We start from the raw sequence: 20,383 nt of genomic DNA on the forward strand, positions 1-20,383 counted from the left end.
GTTGCAACAATGTCACAATTTCGCCCATAATTATTAGGGAAGTGTTTGTGGCCGGGGCGCCGGCCGAACCGTTGCGCCGGTCCCGCGCGAGCCACTCGATCGAGGCCATCGTATGCCTCGCGCGAGCCCCTGCCCCCACCTTATCTTCTTTTCTCCAATCCCCTTCTCTCTTAGCCGCATCCACGCACGGGGGGTCGCCGCGCTCCTGGTCTTCCTCCTTCGGGGGTAGCCGTGCTCCTGGTCTTCCTCCTTCAGATCCCGTTGTCGCCATGGATGCGTCTGTCATCATGCCCGCTCCCTTCGCCATGGCCGTGCGCAACAAGGCCAAGCACCGGGATGCCTCTGACAAGCAAGCGGTGCTACAACCAGCATCCAAATATGCTACGATCGGTGAGCCAAAGTGCTACAACGGGCATAATTTTTGCTACTACGGACGGTGACCGCTGTGACCACACCTGCAGATGCTGCAACTGTCTGGCTAGATGTTGGAACCGGCATGATTTTTTGCTACTACAAGGTGGTGACCGCGGGGACCACGTGCCCACAGATGCTGTACCCCGCTCTCGCTAGATGCTGGAACCGGCAACGAAAAATGTTGAAACCACGGTGTTCATTTGCTGGAACCGGCGAGGTGATTTGCTACAACCGAAGACCATTTGCTACAACCGAAGACCCTAATGTTCACGACTTGCACGATGACTACAACTAGCGGGCGACGACCATGATGTTCTTTTGCTACAACCAGGGATTAGGATTGCTGGAACCGGCGCAGTGTTTTGCTGGAAGTAGCACCAAAAAATGCTTCCATCAAAGTCTTCTTTGCTGGACAAGCAATTGTTCGCTTCATCCGGCATCTTTTTTTGCTACACCCGGCATCGTTTTTTGCTGGAACCAGTTGACTGTCCGCTACGAACGCCAACGCGATAGAAGCTGCAACCAGGGTAGAGAAATGCTACAACCGGTGTATAAAGTTGCTACTAGCGGCAATGGAAAAGCTTCTGAGCGGCATGAGGAGAAATCTGCCACCGCGGGAAAAAGGCTTCAATGGTGGAAAAAGCTTCAAGCCGCAGTGGAAAAGCTTCAACGGGCGGAAGGAAAAGCTTCAAGAGCTAATGACAAGAAAAGCTTCAACCAGGGGTGCCGGGCGGCGACTGGGGGCGAGGCCGGCGATGAGGACGGCGACCGGGGGCGAGGACGGCGACCGGGCGGCGACGAGGACGGCGACCGGGCGGCGAGGACGGCGACCGGCGGCGAGCTGGTGATTCTTCAAGGCCAGGCCTCGCAGCGTCCATGGCGGATGGATGAAGGCGATGCTGCTGTTCGTGCGTGCGAGAAAGGGGCGATGCTGCTGTTCGTGCGTGTGTGATCTAACGGCTCCAGGCAAAGCGATCTGACGGTGGGCAGGCGACCGGCCGAATCGTTCGGCCGGCGCACCGGCGCAGATCACTGCCCTAATTATTAGATGCAATCTGATGATCAGAAATGATGGATGACAGACATACTATCATGAGCAATTAAGTGTTTTATAGGATAGAGAAAAGATGAGTATATGTACTTATGTATAAACGTTTGTGTGTGTTAGAAAACACAATTATTCTTGATGTAAAAAAAAGTATTCTTCTTTAGAAAAACAGGCCATAGTGTAAAAGCGAGCCCACATTTTCGAATCGATCCCCAAATCCGAAAACGCGGAGCCTTCACTCCCTCCGAAAGCCGAAAATTTCCGAATTCCTCCCGCCCTCCCTGCTGTCGCCGCTATCCCTTCCCGCACAACAAAACACCCAAATCCAAATCCAAGTCCAAACCCCCCTCCGCCATTCCTCCAATTTTCCATTTTCGATATTCATGCTGCAATGGTGCGTGAGCTCCGCGCCGACTCCTTCTACGCCCGCCTCCGCGCCGCCGCCGCCGCCGCGGCAGCGGTTTCCTCCGCCTCCGCCTCCCCTCTCCTGATCCTCCCGTCCGCGGCCGACGCCGACTCACTCTGCGCGCTCAGGATCCTCGCCCACGTCCTCTCCGCCGACTCCGTCCGCTTTTCCGTCTACCCCGTCGCCTCCACCGCCGATGCCGCCGAACTCCTCGCCTCCTTCTCGGGCGCCACTGCGTCCTCACCCCTGTCGCCGCCGCCGCTCTGCGTATTACTTATCAACTGGGGCGCGCGCTCCGACCTCCTCCGCGGCATCCTGCCGCGCGGCTCCACCGCCTTCGTCGTGGATTCGCACCGCCCCGTGAACCTCCGCAACCTCGCCGCGGGGAACGACCGCGTCATCGTGCTCTTCACCGCTGATGACGAGCGCGCCGCCGACCTGTCGTATGACTTCGACGCGTCCTCCCTTGCCGACGCCTCCGACCTAACGGCCGAGGGGGACGCGGACGACGACCACCTCCGCGCCTCCGAGGAGGAGGAGTCAGATACCTCGGATTACGATTCCGGCGCCGAGGGCGGGAGGAGGAAGAGACGGTGGGCGTCCGATGACGCGGAGGCGGACGGTGACGATCCGGTGAGGCTGTTCGGGAGGCTGCGGCGGGAGTACTACCGGCTCGGCACCTTCCACGGGAAGCCGTCGGGGTGCCTCATGTACGACCTCGCCCACAAGCTGCGCAGGAACACCAACGAGCTCCTCTGGCTTGCCTGCGTCTCCCTCACCGACCAGTTCGTCCACGAGCGCATCACCAACGAGCGCTACCAGGACGCGGGCATGGAGCTCGAGCAGCACATCAACGGATCCGGCAACCTCGATCCGTCCGGCGTCGGCTCCGTGGTCACCCTCAAGGACGGGACCAGGATCCGTGCGCCCGAGACCTCCCGCATCGCCTACGAGGACGAGCCGAGGCTTATGCTGCTGCGGGAGTGGACCTTGTTCGACTCCATGGTCTGCTCCTCTTATGTCGCGACGAGGCTCAAGACGTGGAGCGACAACGGGCTCAAGAAGCTGAAGCTTCTTCTGGCGAGGATGGGGTTCCCGCTCGCCGACTGCCAGAAGGGGTTCCAGTACATGAGCATGGAGGTCAAGAGGAAGATGCGCGATGAGTTTGACCGCTTCCTGCCGGAGTATGGGCTCACCGAGTTCTACTACAGAAGCTTCCTGCGGGTGCACGGGTACAAGTCCAAGGTCTCTGCTGCGGATGTTGTGTATGGCGTCACAGCTTTGCTTGAATGTATGAGTGCCGAGTCCAACGATTCGAAGGAGTGTTCTGCTGCTGAGCAATTCTGGGTTGCATACTCTGCGCTGTCTCCGAGCAATGTGGATCAGCTGCAAAAAGGAATGCAATCTGCAATTGAGATACAGAGGGCTATATTGAGGCAAGGGAGCTCGGCAATCACCAAGAGCGGCTTCATACGGAGTGCAAAGAAGTTCAGGTGGGTGAAGCTCGATGACCCAGTGGACACGAGCAAGCTGTGCCACCCTCAGGCGCTTACCAAGTTCTGCTTCTTCCTGATGGATGCACTGAAGGAACGGGGTGCAAGGACGAAGCCACTGGTGTGTGCTTGCTTAGGGAGGGAGCCTGAGAAGGTGCTGGTAGTTGGGGTATGGGGGAAGCCCAGGCTTGGGGCAGTTCAGGGGAATTCGTTCGGTAATGCATTTAGGTCAGCGGCAGGGGAGATTGGCGCAGACTATTTCCATGACATGTTTGAGTCATCATGGATTGTTCTTGACGTTGTTGCTGTCAGTTCTTTCATGATTCGGTTAACGGAGAAGCTGTAATGATGGCATGCGCTGTCTATGCTAGTTATCCTTTTAGTCCCAAAACAAGAAGGGACTTGAGGCTTGATTCTGCCTCCAAATATAGGAGCTTCAGTCCTGGCGGTACATGACATGTATTCTCTCCTTATCCACCTGAACTTTTTCATGATCATGTTTTGCAGCGAGAAAGGAGGTTTTCCCACTGTTTAGCCAATTCAATTAGCAAATGATAGATCAATAAAATTCAGATGCAAACCTTGTCACAATATGGAGATGGACAAGGTATATGGTACTGTTGACCTGATAGTGTACCTTGTATCTGTGCTTGCATAAGTACGTGCCTTCTGATTATAGAAAAGTGTCGTCTCCTCTTTTTGTGCCACTAGAGTTACTTGAAGTTCTTGAAGTGTGTAAACTAACGAGCCTTTTTTTGAATATGTGGTGTTAATGTGTTATTAGCACAAGCTAACTTAAATGCATATTTGTTTTAAATTAAAATCATGTGGATGCATTTGGTTGTCTCTTGATCAGGATAGATGTTAATAAATGTATAATACTTCTGGTGGTTGATTTTACATTAATATCCTTCCACAAATTCAGTAGATCATTGTAAGAATTTCATTTACCCAATCCTCCTCTCCCATATATTTCTTAGTTCTTACAATGCAAAGACGATGCTATGGAAAACAAAGCCCTTCTGTTGCAGCAAATAATTTATTTTGTTGTTCCACAAAGATATAATCAATTTGTTGAATGCTCTCACTCAAATGTGTTAGTTGTTGCAAACTTGATTAGTCTGAAAGAATAGACTTCAATTTTTTTTATCAAGCATGAAACTGTGTGATTCAGACCATGTTGGTTGATATGCCAGTTGCACTGCGCTAACCAAGTTCCATAATATGGAAATCTTGGCACCTTAATCAACTATATTACAAATTCATAGGCCCATAAGGAGTACAGTATAAAAATATATACATGCAGTGTTTGTTATCTGTGTGGATCATCTCAATTATCTATGACTTGATAAATAAGTAGATGATCTTTTTGTACGGTAACTCTTGCATCCTATGTTGACATCTATTTATAAAGAGAGAAAACGACTGACAGTCCAGCACTCCCACAAGACTTGTGAGTTGTGATTAAGGACCTTGGGTTCTTCTTCTCCTAGAGCGTTTCTTGTTCAAAGTGGTTATGTGGGTTTGCTTCTTTGCAATACACCATGTTTGTATGTAATTTTGCCATCTGAATCTGAGTTTTATTTGAATTTTAACTCTTCCCTGGAGGTGTCCCAGAACAGCTACAAGTTAACAGAGCCTTTTCTGCCTTTCCTGACGTAGCCTGCACCCATGCTCAAATCCTCAATTGTAAGTTTCTCTTCTTACCATACCTGCTTGATTTTGGGTTGTTAGGAACAAACAGATCTTCATTTGTATCACCACGTCAGTATTACAAAATTTACAGTATTCTCAGGTGAATTTTCCCTCCCCTTTTACTGCGGTTCTTTGGTAAGTCAGGCTACCAGGGAGTAAAAAAACATTTGGTTTTTTCGTCCTTGCTCTACTGGTTTACCTAAACAGGCCATGCACTTTACAACCTCTGCCTATTTCTGTCACGTGCAACACATATTTTCCTGTACTTAGGTCAAGTTAGGAAGTTAGAATGGCCCATCAACTGTTGACAAAGGTCAAGGCGTGCTGAATAACCATTTAACTAACTTTGATGCATTCTTCCATACAACTGCATTACTTCTGGAGTTAATGCATTCACTGATTCACATGGGCGATATGAACAATTGAAGTTTGACAGCGGCATCAAATTATGTCTTCTTTTTCGAGAAGGGGATGACCCTGGCCTCTGCATGAAACGATGCACACAGCCATTTTATTCAAAATGAAAAGTCAAAGTCACTGAGTACCAAAATGTTTACTGCAAAATACGACTAAACTGGTAAAAAACAAGATTACTAGCTCATAGCTCATCCACAATCAAATTATTTATTTTGTAATGATTACTCCATCAATACTTCATTCTAGTGTTTTCTTAAGGAAAAAGTCTAAATAAAAAAAACGATATCGACTGCTGTTGCTATCAGATTGTATTGTTTTGATTTGAAAGAGTGAACCATTTCTGATCACATCTTGAAGAGAGAGCTTTGTACTGTCTCTGTTCAGTTTGCACCTATCAGAAATGCCACTTCAGAGTTCCTTACTAATATATCGACATGTAACTTGTTGCCTAGGGTTTGCTTCTGTGGCAGTGTTGCCTGACGTCCTTAGGTTAAGCCTGTCCTTCTCAATTACCGAACCACAAAAGAATTGTCCAATTTCATGCTTTTGTTCCTGTAGGTATTGCAATCAATTGGTGGACCCATGCCAATTGCTTGTGCCAGAATAGTTAGTGTGATGCAACCCTTTTATTTCTGATTAAGGCTACTAAAAATGGTCAACAACAGAAGCTGCTGCTATGAATTGGTATTGCACCTCTGACTCATTTTCCGAATGAATATGAAACTTGTCATCTACCTTGCTTGCTTCATGGAAATAGGTACTGGTTCCAAATGCAGCTAACCTGAGCATAAAGCCACACATACTCAGATTTCAGACTGACCGCATGAAAACTATATAAGGGGTTTGTCTAGTGAATAGTCATCAACATGAATCAACTTCCATTCTTGCTGAATCAAGCAATCAATAAGATTAATCCTTCGCGACACTAGATTTGCCCATATTTCTGAAATTTCTTTTCTTTGCATTGCTGCTTCAACTGATTTCCTTTTTATGTTCAGTTGCAAAAATAATCTTAAGCATTGTTCAACCTTTAGGATTTGCCCTCTTAAAGGCATGCTTATAACAATCTCATGGGAGCTTTGCTTCAATTTCCAAATGAACAGTTCAATTCCTGCATTCCATGTGTTGATGGTTCCAGAGAAAAGCAGTAGTGTTATTTGGAATGATTTGAAGACAGAACAGTATGAAAATTAGAGTTTACCACAATTCATTGTGAACTGAAGAGATATTGGCTTTGTCTTCCATAACCTCAACAGGAAATTCGAAATTGATTTTCCTGACCGCTTACAGCATTTTAGACTGCTATCATAACTGGCAATTGGCAGTTACTTCCCCAGATTTTCTTTTCTAAAAGCGTACAATAACTGATGGAGCTGCATCTCTCATTAATTTTTTTTAAAATATGGACCTGGAACAACGAGTTCGCATTAATTTTCCTAACAGGCAGATAGTGCTACATTTCTGTATGAGTGAATATATACCCTAAATCATGCCAAATGAATTGGCATCTTAATCAAGTCCTCTGATGTAGCATAGGGCCTCTACACATTGGCAGGAACGCATGGCTGGCAGTGTGACATGTTGCATAGCCTCTTGTCCACCATATCAAGGGGGCTTACTGATAGCACACTTGTGGGGAAAATGTTCATTAAATAATTGGTTACAATTCTTTTTTGCCATTAAATGTAGACATGCCTATGATGCGACAGGTAACATACAATTATGAGGATCATGTTGTAATTTTGTTTGTTTTTATGTGTGCATCACTGAGTTACCTAATGACGTTTCTCATCGCTCAAACAGTGGCATCCTGCATTGGACTTGCTATGTGACTGAATGAAAGCTCTGCAATGATTACTGGTATTTCAGAGGATTTAGGGGTGTGAATAGCTAAAAGGCTCCTGGTTTGCTTCTAATTCTAGGTTTTAGTTATATTTTTTTTGCACAAATATCATAGCAGGTGCATATTTAAAAGAATCCAAATGAACGTGCTCATTTTGTTTGTATCCTCTTGATGCTTCATTGTGTCAATAAATCCACCCTTTATTGAAAAGAATTGCCAGGGAAAGTATATAAATGTAACTTTTGGTTAAAAGTGTGATTATTTGTGATTTGTGCAGAAACAAAAGTAAATAGTAAATATGTTACTCCCTCCGATCCATATTAATTGTCGCTAATTTAGTACAAAGTTGTAATAAATCAGTGACAATTCATATGGATCGGAGGGAGTACCTTTTTGGCATAGTAAACTGTAAAATTTTAACTGAATTTTAGATACCCCCTCCGTGACTACTTTTAAATACAAATTCAATGGCATGAATTTTGGTTAAAAATGTGAATATTTTAAAACACAAATTCAATGGTATGTTATTGTTGACAGATAACCCAAGTTTCTGCTCTTTTTTCTTCTTCAAATAGTAAGAACCCAAATTCACGTCCATGAGGACTTGAGCCCAAGTGGTGGGTTTGTACATCCAATTCCCCGACCAAGTGAGGGAGTGAGGCAAGACAATTGTTTAGGGGCGCACATTTGACCTTTTTCTTTTTAGTAAACTTTACAGCTATCTGTAATTTATGCATCTCCTTTTACACTATGCTATCATTCATACAGATATATGTGAGGTCCAGCAACTCGAAGCAGCTACTGGTGTAAGCACTGTACCCTGTAAATAGCTACCTTTCTGTCAGTCAGGAATATATGTGCACCGTTATGCTGCAATTTGTTGCTCTGTGTACACTTATAGACTAATCTTCTGAGTTTGATAACATTTGTTAGAGAATGGTATCCATCACATTCTTGCCACAATAAGATGCAAGTAACAGGTGTCAAGTCTCAACTGAAGACTGAGGGCATTGCCGGTGGTGCCTTTGGGTCAAGTCCTCAACTACAAAAGAGTTGGCTGGCTGAGGTGGTCCTTGTGGTGTTGATTTGGTTAGTGGTTGGGAGGTAAGCAGCTAACTCTGTGAGCTGATCATATTGTACACTAGTACTTTCATGTGAACTAAGATATGAACAAGTTAAAGCACTGTTTAGGGGTGTCCTTTTTGTGACCACCTTTTGAGCCATTAGCTCTGGTTGTTCACTTGTGAGTAATGTGTATCCCAGGCTCTTTAATTTTGTATCAGCAGCTGCGTATGGTCTACACAGCTGGTTCCAGTCTTGCTTTTGATTAGATGAAGTATTCTATCACTGGAAATCCTTTTTTTTACACAAGTAATTAGTGCTTTGGTTGCAGATTAAATAAATGTACAATACTTTTTAAGCATTTAAGTGTTGATACTCACTAGTTTTAACCCGCGCGGAATGTGGCAGACATTGTTACATCTGTCTGTCTACACGCGTCGTTTTAGTACTACCTAATCAAGTCATCTACTGTCATGTGCCTGTGCAATGTTTCCTCCTTATATCACCTTTAATCCAAGGCAAAATCTGGACCAGCGAGTACCTATTGCACTAATGGGTCATTAGTACTCTGACAGAGATATTTGGAAATAGGAATTCTAAAGCGCATACTATTCGGAGCAGAACGGTAATTTCTTGAATGAAGTAGGTGACTGTAATTTGTCTAATAACCACGCAGGCTACTTTAATCAATGTTTCCACTTTTCTTTGATTAAATGGTTCAGTTTTGATTAGTAACTCATTAGATTTTAAATATGATAGTAAGAAGTTGCAACGGCGCTATGTGGCGTTTGCACAAATTCCTTGATTTTCTAGCATAGCAGGTGTTGGGACTTGTCAAACAAGAGCTTAGTTTCCATAAAAGTATACACAGTTATATGAGATACTTTGGTTGGCATAGTAAACCAAACCATGTTACATAATTTTTGTATTAGAAAACTGACAAATACCCCCTCCGTTCCATAATAAGTGTCGTGGTTTTAGTTCAAAACCACAACACTTAGTATGGAACGGAGGGGGTAGTAGTTTTAAAAAACTGGAAAGCGAAGTTTCCTCCAGTCAATGGCAATTGTTCATCAATTCAAAGATTGATTCATGACACTTGTGTGTGCCTTCAGATCTCCCCTTAGTTCATACATCACCTGTCTATTAAAGAGCAATTAAATACTTGATGATGACATTATCCTTACACTACTATATGCCCCTCCTTCAATGCATAATTGTATGCTTGCTCCTGAGGATATCTCTTAGGGTCCCCTCCACCCCCACACCCCAAATTGGTGAACCAGGGCTCAACTTGGAGCCTATGCCTTCATTCCTGAAGGAGATGGCAACTTATGTCTGTCAATGAATGACATCTGAATATGTGCATGGTACAAATATATGCAGGCACGCGAAGATCGATTACTTTTGATGTTGGTGCTGGCAAACTACTTCAGGTATAGCTTAGCACAAAACATGTGTTACTTGAAATGGCAGGAAGTAATAAAATAAGAAAATATATTGCTATACGGGTTGATGAATGGTCAAAAATGGCCTTGTACAGGTCTCGTCCTCCTCCACCGCTTCCACTCGCCGTCTTCGCTTTGATATGCGCCCGTAGCCCCCTCGCGTCGCCTCCCCCTAGGCGACGCCAGGGGCCCTCGAACCCTAGCGCCGTAGGCCTCCTCTCGCGCCTCCCTCTGCCGCCGCTGCCGCCGGCGAGGGCCGCGGTGGCGGTGGGCCCGACGCCGAAGGCACCTGGGCGGGTGGATGCAGCGAGATCTCATCTGAGGCGGCAGGGGCGGCCCTTCTCGTGGGATCCGAAGGCGGTGGTTGGGGTGGCGATCCCTTGCCGTGCGGCGGTGGCCGAAGCGCCATAAGCCGGCGGAGCGGTGGCCCTGAGATGGACAGCGGCGGTGGCAGCGCCCCATCCGACGGGGTGCCTGATCTGCGCGAAGATGGTGGCGGCGGCGACTGCGGATCCAATGCCCCGATCGGATCCGCCGCGGGGTGGCCTTCCCCCGACCGGCGGCGCGTGGAGGGACCGGTGAGGAGATGTCGGATCTCCGCCGGTTTACCGACAGCGGCGTTCGTCTTCGTGGCGTGACTCCGCTCGGTTCCAGCCAACCGCGAGATCGGGACGACGTGGCTTCCGGTGAAAATCGCGCCTGGCCGCGGTCATGGCGGACGATGCCGGCGTCTTGGACGTCGTTCCCTTCTCGAGGTATCGTCATTGCAGGTCACGTCAACCTGATCGGAAGGTTCCGGGAGAAACCCTAGATCTGGGTCTACCAGATCGGACGATGACGACGTTTCGATATCGTTCTCCCTCCTGGGGGCATCGTTTTGGAGCAAGTGTTGGCTGGAGGGGACAAGAGGAGGAGCGGCGTGGTATCTGACATGTCGACAACGGCGGGTCTCAGCGGCATGGAGCAGCGGGGTCTCGCCGGTGGGCGTGTGATGATGGATGAGCGCAGGATGGTGGCGTTGTCTGGCGTCGTGGTGGCGTCGACGGCTGCTAGACCGGGCAAGGTACATGCAGCAGTACAGCACTAAAGATGAATTGGTGGCAGGTGGCTGCGGCGGCCTCATACCCGGCAGGTGTCTTGGTTGAGGAGTGCGCCGGACTGGTGGGTGCCCCATACCCGACAGGCGTCCTGGTTGGGACCTCAGGTCTTAGATGTTAGGTTTGGCTGCAGGGTTTGTTTGGTATTAGGCCCAGACTATCAGCATCCCTTCATCAACTGGATAGGAGTAGCGACAGATGTTGTCTAGACGGTGGCTTTAGTCTTAGTTTTGTATGACTTTGTAAGGTCTTGTGTGAATAATTAATAAAGTGGCTGCATGCATCATCCAGATGCAGAGGCCGGGGGTCCTCCTCCATTTCGAAAAAAAAATCACTCCATTGAATGCTTTGCTTTTTCTGGGGATGATTTTATTCAGAAATTTAGATTATTCCCATTTCCTCAATTGACCATCAGTTTCACTGCAGCGACAACACAGATATACACAAGACTCTTTGAAAAGGCTGGGACTGGTCTTCTAGTGCCAAGGTTAGAACACTGGCTTTATTTTATCTTGAATCCTTGGTTAGGAGAGTTTGAAGCTGTTGGCGTATTCTGAACTAATTTATCGTGTTTTGCGGCCTAGCGGGACCGGCACCTGCATCCTTACTGTACAACCAAAAAGGTTTCCTGGAAGGGTCAATGTAGCTTGTTCATGGGCTCCGGTGAGGTAACATGGATCGATCTTTCGTACTTGATTGCTAGCTGCTGGTTGGTTGTCCAGTCCTGGCACTCCGTTGGCACCCTTAAACTACACGTGCACCAGTAGCCTTAGGCCCCATCCTGTACCGTGAATGATGGCTACATCAAATCGAGACGTATACCCCTACTTGATTCTTATGCCTCTACTCGATTCTTATCATGTTCTGAAGTCTGATGATCATCTTTGGCTTAGATGAGTTAAACACAGTAATATACCAACAAGATGATGTAGTACTATTACCGTTACCTGACTTTTGAGATAGATGAATTTGAATTACATCCAGATGGTGTTTCGTATCGCTTGATGCAGAGGTCGGGAATAATCCTCCTTTTTGAAAAAAAAGATGATGTTTCGTATTAGTAACTAATTTGTCAGCTCTGAATCTACATCGGAGTTTGCAGAGATTGAATTTATACCGGAGGGTTCAAAGGGACGTGTAACGGAGAAGGACGTGACGGCCCATGTCTTGATCATTTTTTTTGAAAAGGGGGGTCGCCCCGGCCTCTGCATCAGAGTGATGCATACGGCCATCTTATTAACCAAATGAAAAGGTTCCAACAAGGTTCCAAAATCTCCGACTGAAAAAAACTAAAAAGACAGCTCACATAGAGCTAAAAAGGCTAGAGACACAAACTAGCCAAGATAAAACGCCACAACCGGCTGGCTAAGGATAGATAGGTAAACTAATTGCCTATCCTATTACATGACCGCCATCCAAACCGGTTGAAGATATCCCGAGCTACCATCTCCCAGCGGATAGATCCAGTAACCAAATGCTCCCTGGCCTCCATCGGAGTGAGTAGCGACCATGAACGGATCACGGCCGAGGCTCGGAAAATAACCTGCAAAAAATGAATACGTGATGTTCTGTTAAAAACCAAATCATTTCTGCAAGTCCATATAGTCCACAACAAAGCACAAACTCCAACACGAATATGTCTCGCTAAGTCAGGCTCAATCCCAGTGAGCCATGTCCCAAATAACGTGGTGACAGAATTCGGTGGAGTAATATTAAAGGCTATGTGAACCGTCCGCCAAAGGACTCTGGCAAACGGGCAATCAAGAAAGAGATGTTTGATCGTCTCGTCCCGATCACAGAAGCTACACCTCGTAGGTCCTGTCCAATTACGCTTAATTAAGTTATCCTTGGTTAAAATAACTTGTTTATGGACAAACCACATAAACACTTTTATTTTCAAAGGAACTTTGACAGCCCAAACATGCTTGGAGGTAGGAATGGAGCTCGAATTAATAACATCAATATACATTGATTTAACCGTGAATACTCCAGACCTAGTCAGTTTCCAGCGTAATTCATCGGGTTGTTGAGAAAGCTGTACGTCCATTAGTCTCCGCACTAGAAGGAGCCATTCTTCCCAACGATTGCCCACTAACGACCGTCTGAACTGAATATTAAGGGGGATAGATTGAAATACCGTTGCAACGAACACCTCACGTCGCTGAACAATGCGATATAAAGACGGATATTGAATGGCCAAGCGTGTCTCGCCGAGCCAAGTATCCTCCCAGAAGCGTGTACTAGCGCCGTTGCCAATAACAACCTTTGTCCTATTAAACAAAGATTGTTTGACTTTCATCAGTCCTTGCCAGAAAGGCGAGTCAGTTGGCCTGACTGTGACCTGGGACAAGGATTTTGTCTGTAGGTACTTGCTGCGAAGGATTTGGGCCCACATGGCATTAGTCTCAAAAGAGAGCTTCCACAGCCACTTACTAAGAAGGCATCTGTTCTTAACTTCAAGATTTTCAATACCAAGACCCCCTTGGTCTTTCGGTCTACAGATGATATCCCATTTTGCAAGTCTGTATTTTCTTTTTAGATCATCACCCTGCCAAAAGAAACGCGATCGATAAAAGTCCAGTCTTTTCCTAACACCAACTGGGACTTGAAAGAACGATAAGAGAAACATAGGCATACTCGTGAGCACCGAATTAATCAGAATTAATCGGCCTCCGTATGACATGAGTTTGCCCTTCCAGCAACTCAGTTTCTTCTCAAACCGGTCTTCAATGCACTTCCATTCTCTGTTAGTCAGCTTTCGATGGTGGATTGGAATACCTAGGTAAGAGAAAGGTAAATCCCCCAAGTCGCACCCAAACAATTGCCTATAAGCCTCTTGTTCGTCTTTGGCTCTACCAAAGCAGAACAACTCGCTCTTATGAAAGTTAATCTTTAACCCGGTCAATTGTTCGAAAAGGCATAACACCAGCTTCATATTTCTCGCCTTGGCCAAGTCATGCTCCATAAAGATGATTGTATCATCAGCGTACTGAAGGATGGATACACCTCCATCAACCAGATGAGGTACCAAGCCACCTACTTGACCATTCTCCTTAGCCCTTCCTATCAAAATGGCTAACATATCAACCACAATGTTAAACAGGATAGGGGACATCGGATCTCCTTGTCTTAGGCCTTTATGTGTCTGGAAGTAATGACCAATATCGTCATCACTTTAATTCCCACACTCCCTTTTTGCGTAAATGATTCAACCTGGCGGCGCCAGGCTTCATCAAAACCTTTCATACGCAATGCCTGTTGGAGAAATGGCCATTTGACCTTATCGTACGCTTTCTCGAAATCCACCTTAAAAATTACGCCATCTAATTTTTTGGAATGGATTTCATGGAGCGTTTCATGAAGGACGACCACCCCTTCAAGGATGTTTCTGTCCGGCATGAAAGCAGTTTGGGATTGATGCACCACAGAATGCGCAATCTGTGTGAGCCTATTAGTCCCGACCTTGGTGAAGATTTTAAAACTAACATTGAGAAGGCAGATCGGCCTGAACTGCTCAATTCTCACAGCATCCGTTTTCTTAGGAAGCAGTGTGATCGTTCCAAAATTCAAGTGAAATAATTGAAGCTGTCCAGAGAACAGATCATGAAACATAGGTAGAAAATCCCCCTTAATAATATGCCAGCACTTCTTGTAGAACTCAACCGGGAATCCATCCGGTCCAGGAGCCTTATTATTTTTCAACTGTGCAATAGCATCAAACACCTCCTTCTCTGAGAACGGGGCAACCAGAACATCATTATCAGCAGCCGATAGTTGGGGCACATCCTCAGTCCTGGACTCATCGAGGGATACACAATTATCCTCCGGAGATCCAAATAACTGCCTATAATACTCGGTTATATAGGTTTTTAGGTTATCCTGTCCTAAAATAGTGCCCTCATCTTGTTCAAGTTGGAATATTCTCTTCTTTCTGTGCTTACCATTAGCAATCAGATGAAAGAATTGAGTATTCGCGTCCCCTTGGACCACTTTGCGGACCTTAGCCCGCAAAGCCCACTTCAATTCTTCTTCGCGGAGAAGTTCTTTCAACCTCTTCTCTGCCTCAGTTTTAACCTGGATCTCAGCAGGCATCAAAATCGTGGATTCGGCCTTAATGTCAAGGGTCTGTATAAGAGAAAGGAGCCTGTCCTTTTCAATCTTATACACCCCACTAAGGTGCTTAGCCCAACCCCGCAAGAAACTTCTCAAATTCCTAATCTTATTCTGCCAACGCTCGACCGCAGTCCTACCTCCTACACCCTTCGCCCATTCCCTAGCGACCAGGTCCAAGAACCCTTCGCTTTCGAACCAGGCCATCTCGAATGAAAAGGTGTTTTTGTTTCCCACGTGGTTCGGCTCCCCTGAGTCCACGAACAAGGGTGTGTGATCGGAAAAGCCCCGCGAGAGAGCTTGCACCGTAACAAGAGGGAACTTCTGTTCCCACTCCACACTCGCGAGAACTCGATCAAGCTTTTCGTAAGTCGGGTTTGGCAAAGAATTAGCCCAGGTAAACTTTCTACCAGAAAGCTCTATCTCCCTCAGATCCAAGCTTTCAATAATAGTATTGAACATGAACGACCACCTGCCGTCAAAGTTATCATTATTCTTCTCCTCTCTCCTCCTAATGATATTGAAATCACCCCCAACTAAGATTGGAAGCTGCTCGGACCCACAAATCCGAACAAGGTCCGCCAAAAACTCCGGTTTAAGCTCGGGCTGTGCGGCACCATAAACCGCCACCAACGCCCAGTTGAAACCATCAACCTTAGACCTGACTCGAAACTTAACCGCGAAGTCGCCCATCACTACACTACGGACTTCAAGCGAATCGCATCTCACACCCAGTAAGATACCACCCGATCTTCCTCGCGGAGGGAGGCAATGCCAATCAAAATCAACACCACCCGCAAGAGAGGAAAGAAACTGGGGCGCAAAGTTATCTCTACCAGTTTCCGATAGAGCAATAAAATCTAGACGATGCTCCAGAGATGCCTCAGCAAGAAACCTTCTTTTAGCCAAGTCTTTCAGACCTCTGCTATTCCAAAAGATTCCTTTCATCACTCATCATGAAATTTTTAGTAGTCCGAATCCTAGCACTCCTACGAACTACAGAATCGGGATAAATTTTCCATTTCCACTTGCGCTTTGGTTTACTAGGTTCAGTCTCCCGATCCTCATAACCGGGCTCAGCGGTACAAACAACTGCATTATCTATGGGCATATCATCGTCCTCAGACTCATGATTGGAGGGTGCTAGATCCATACACATATTATCGAGCACTCTGACCCCTAACGCATCAATCTCATTATCATTCATGGGTTTAACCGCGGCAAGATTAGGAATAGTCTCTAAGGCACGCTCCGCCTCCAAATCTAACAAATCATTCACCGAATTGGAAATCTCACTATCAGTAGCCCCTAGTGAAACTCCTAATTGGTTTGCATTATTTATAATTTCCTCATTAGAAAAATGCAATAAAGAATTAGATATGTTGACGGACATACCAGTAGAGATCTCAGCCGCATGAAGCTTGGCCGCCCTCATAGCGCACCTCTGCTGCATGTCATCAACCTCCGGAAGCTCCTGAATGCGAGCACTCATCCGCCTCCCCGTCGAGGCCGGGTCCGGGATCCCGCCAAAAGCAACGACCTCCTCCCTAGTAACTCCTCGTGCTGAAACCCGCGAAGGGTCAACCAAGGTTACCGGAGGAGGCGGCTGCGGGCTCCCATACCCCTCGGACAAGTGCCCCAAGCCGAGACCCATAGCCACGGGTACGCTGGGAGAGAGGATGGCGGGGGCCGCCTGCCCGAGCCCTCCTCCCGCCCCACCCTTCGGCGAAGAATGGGTCGTCGTCGCAGGAGACGCGGTCCTCCTGACCGCCGAAAAGGGAGGAGGAGCCAGGGCCACCTGCCCCAAATCCCCCACCCCCAGCGCCTCTGAAGGCGCGGGTGCCGCCGCCACGACCGGAGGAGACGCGGTCCTCCTGACCGCCGACGAGGAAGGAGGAGTCAGGGCCACCTGCCCCAAACCCCCCTCCCCCAACGCCTCAGAAGGCGCGGGCGCCGCCACGACCGGAGGAGACGCGGTCCTCCTGACCGCCGACGAGGAAGGAGGAGTCAGGGCCACCTGCCCCAAACCCCCCTCCCCCAACGCCTCAGAAGGCGCGGCCGCCGCCGCCACGACCGGAGGAAAAAGAGCCGAAGCCGCCTGCCTCGGGCCCCCTCTCCCAGCACCCGCCGATCCCGCCACGACCGGCGACGCCGACGTCGGGATAGTGAAGAGGGAAGTCGAAGCCACCTGCCCCGAATCCCCTCCCCCGCGCCCCACCTCGGCCGCAGCCGTCATCTCCGAAACCTCGACTTCAGGTGAAGCCAGGGAAATGGAAGCAACCACCGACTCCCCGTCCCCAGAGCCAACCAAAGTCCTCGCCGACGATGCCCTCGCCAAGCATCCAGCCAGGGCCCCGCCGGCACCCTCGAACTCCAACAAAGGTAGTGAATGCTCAAACACATCATCAGAATCTACCCGGTCACTCCATAGTCTGGGAGGGGCAGAGGCTGGCTCAAAGGACCCAAACCGCAACGAAGTCATAGGCACCGATGGTGAGGGTGCCGGCTCAACCCCGGTCCCATCCCCGGACTGAGCATCAGGACGAGAACCGTTAGTCCCCTCACGAGTCGACTCATCAGTCGGTGCTCCCTCGGCTCCCGCACTGTCGTCCCCCTCGTGCATATCAACATCATTCCCATTCATTGCCTCGGCAAACAGGGCAGCGTCCTCAAACTCGATCTCAAGTGGAAACACCTCTCCCCTATAAGTCCAGTTAACCACATCAGGCATGAACTCAATATCCAAAACGCTCACTAAGATGCGAGCCACTCCATGTGCACGGGTAAAGGCCATATCCACTTTCTCCGTCTTGCCCACCATAATACCCATACTGGCCACAACTCGAACATCCTGCAAAGGCTTAGATGGAGCCCCCGAAAACCTCAACCAGACCTGCGTAAGCGGCTTTCCCTTAGGCTCCACCTTCTGCCACTCATGAACTCCAGAATGCACCTAGTGCCAGGAACTCTACACAAGCCAAAACTCAACAGTCTCTGCAGATCATCCACAGATGGGAACTCAACCTTAAAAACATTGGCCTCGAGAGTAACCAGCTCCCATTGGAAGTTCCCCGGTGCCAGTTCCTGAAGCCTCTGCACAATCTGAGCCTCCGAAACCTCACCCTGAGTAGCTTTGACAACCCCGGTGGTCAAGCTCAAAGTCTCCTCCGAAATCTCTCTCGCGGCCGGGGACTCAATGAACATTAGCTCAGCACAATAAACTCCATACATTGTCAAAGTCGGAGCCTGGTCACGCAACAACGGGCAATCCCCCGAGGCATGTGCTGGCTTACCACACGACTCACACAGCTCTGCCACGCATTCAACAATGAAGTGGCCTTTCTCACCACAACGGTAGCAAAGCATCCTTTCCTTCTTACGCGCCCACTTGGACGCCCTCTCAGCATCAGTCATATCGGTAGCCTCAGCCACAATCCCAGTCGCAGGAACCTCAACATTGGCTAAAGCCGTCACCACCTCCATCGCCTGGGTAGGGAGCTCCGTGGAATCGGTCTCCACTGCTGACGCCGCATGGTCAACAACTGCCGGAGGCGGAGGCGGCCTGCGATACCTCCCGCGGCCACCGCCCCGGCCACCACGATGTCCACGGTAGCCACCTCTCTGGCGGTGATCCGGACCGGAGGCACCCTCGACAAAACCTCCTGGAGGGCCGAGAAAAGGTCTCTCAGTAGACCCGTCACTCTGCCAGGCATAACCACGACCTCCTCCCGTGGAAGAGGAACCATGATGTTGTCCATCACCATACACATCTAACCCATCGTCCCCCCACTGGCCTCGGGGCGGAACACGGGACTCTTTAGAGCTTGAATTCAGCCTCGTCTGAGACGGTCCCGACCGGTTTTGAGCCGGCCTCGCGACGAAGTGAGGCGGAGGCGCGGCATGAGGCTGACCGCCCGCATGCGACGACACGACCCCAGGGGCAGCACCACCTCTGCCATCACCCGCTACACTGGCCACGCCCGGTGCTGGAGGCCTAGGCCCGCCTCGACCCGCTGCCGGTGGAGCGCCGGACGCCGGAGGCCTGAGCCCGCCCTTTCCAGCCGCCGTTTGCATGGGCACCCCCGGCGCTGGAGGCCTAGGCCCACCTCGACCCGCTGCCGACTGAGCGACGGGCGCCGGCGGCCTCACGCCCAAGTTAGCATTACCACGGCCCGGGTTACCCAGATGAGCACCCCTGCCCGCCTGCTGCCTCTGGCCTAGCGGCACCAGGGCTCCACGCCCGGCACCCGCCGCCGGCGGCGGATCCTCCCCGCCCCGCCCTGCTGGAGCGGACGAAGCCAGCTTCTTGGTTGGCGGCGGCGCAACCCCGCGGCCGGCCATGTCCAGGAGAGGCCGGATCCTCCTTGCCCGATGAGCACCACACACCGGGAATCCTCTGATCCCGCGCCTGTGAACCCTAGGAGCAACAAGAGACGGCGCACGACAGGAAGAAGATCGATCACCCTCGTACGTGCATGCGATAGCGATACGGGCAGGACTATGGTCCGGTACAGCATGGGCCTCATACCCATCTGACCCAGGCCCATCTCCTCATGGACCCGGCTCCCTCCGAGCCGGCCCAACAGAGCCCAGCAGGCTATTCAAACGCAGCGATCGCTCCTCCGAGATCCCCATCGCCGGCGTAGCCAAGACAGGCGCCGCCGGTGCCTGACGAACGCCGATCCGCCTCGCATGTTTCCTCTTCTTAACCGTAATCCAAGACTGCGGATGAATTAAATCGAAGATCGTAAGATTCGGGAGACAAACCTTAGGCAAGGGGCCCTTCCATGGCCTGATCGCAGCAGCCGCCGTCCTTCGATGAACGACACGACGAACCATCTCCTTCTTCTCACCCGCGTGTAATCCAACCCTAGCCGGATCGTCGGGAGGCAGGATCGCGTCGACCGTGGATGCCACCTCGTCACCTCGCGTCGGGATGCAGGCCTTCTCAGCATGATGTCACCCCGTCGCCCTCACTCTCTCTCATGATGTAACCAGCAGCCACCATGTCTTGATCATGCAATTACTAAGCATTTCCCTGGGTATTAATGCCCATTCCGTGTAGTACTGCCTATGCTCAATTTTGACCTATAACACTAACAAGTTTTTTTTTTCGGGCTATAACACTAACAAGTCAACAATTCATTTCCAGTAATGCTGATGTCCCTAAACGTAGGCGCCATCAAATGTGAAATTTTGTACAATTTTCTAACTGAAGCTTGTAGTTGCTTAATTATTAGTTTGCACATTTCTCTGCAGAGCTTTTCTGCGTGAAGAACAAAACAAGCACCCACTGTGCTGATGTTCTGCTTCTTGTGATTGATAAAACCAGAAATAACATGATCAGAGT

General features: G+C 49.1%; 1 protein-coding gene across 1 annotated transcript; it reads left to right on the plus strand.

The window, feature by feature from the left end:
* Positions 1-1,752: 1,752 nt before the first annotated feature.
* LOC123096536 (cell division control protein 45 homolog) lies at positions 1,753-5,117 on the plus strand. Its single transcript, XM_044518291.1, has one exon. It carries the CDS (start codon positions 1,854-1,856, stop codon positions 3,705-3,707), a length of 1,854 nt encoding a protein of 617 aa, XP_044374226.1. The 5' UTR covers positions 1,753-1,853; the 3' UTR covers positions 3,708-5,117.
* The last annotated feature ends 15,266 nt before the right edge of the window (positions 5,118-20,383 follow it).

This window comes from Triticum aestivum, chromosome 4D (genome assembly GCF_018294505.1).
Source record: "Triticum aestivum cultivar Chinese Spring chromosome 4D, IWGSC CS RefSeq v2.1, whole genome shotgun sequence".
Classification (NCBI taxonomy): domain Eukaryota; kingdom Viridiplantae; phylum Streptophyta; class Magnoliopsida; order Poales; family Poaceae; genus Triticum; species Triticum aestivum.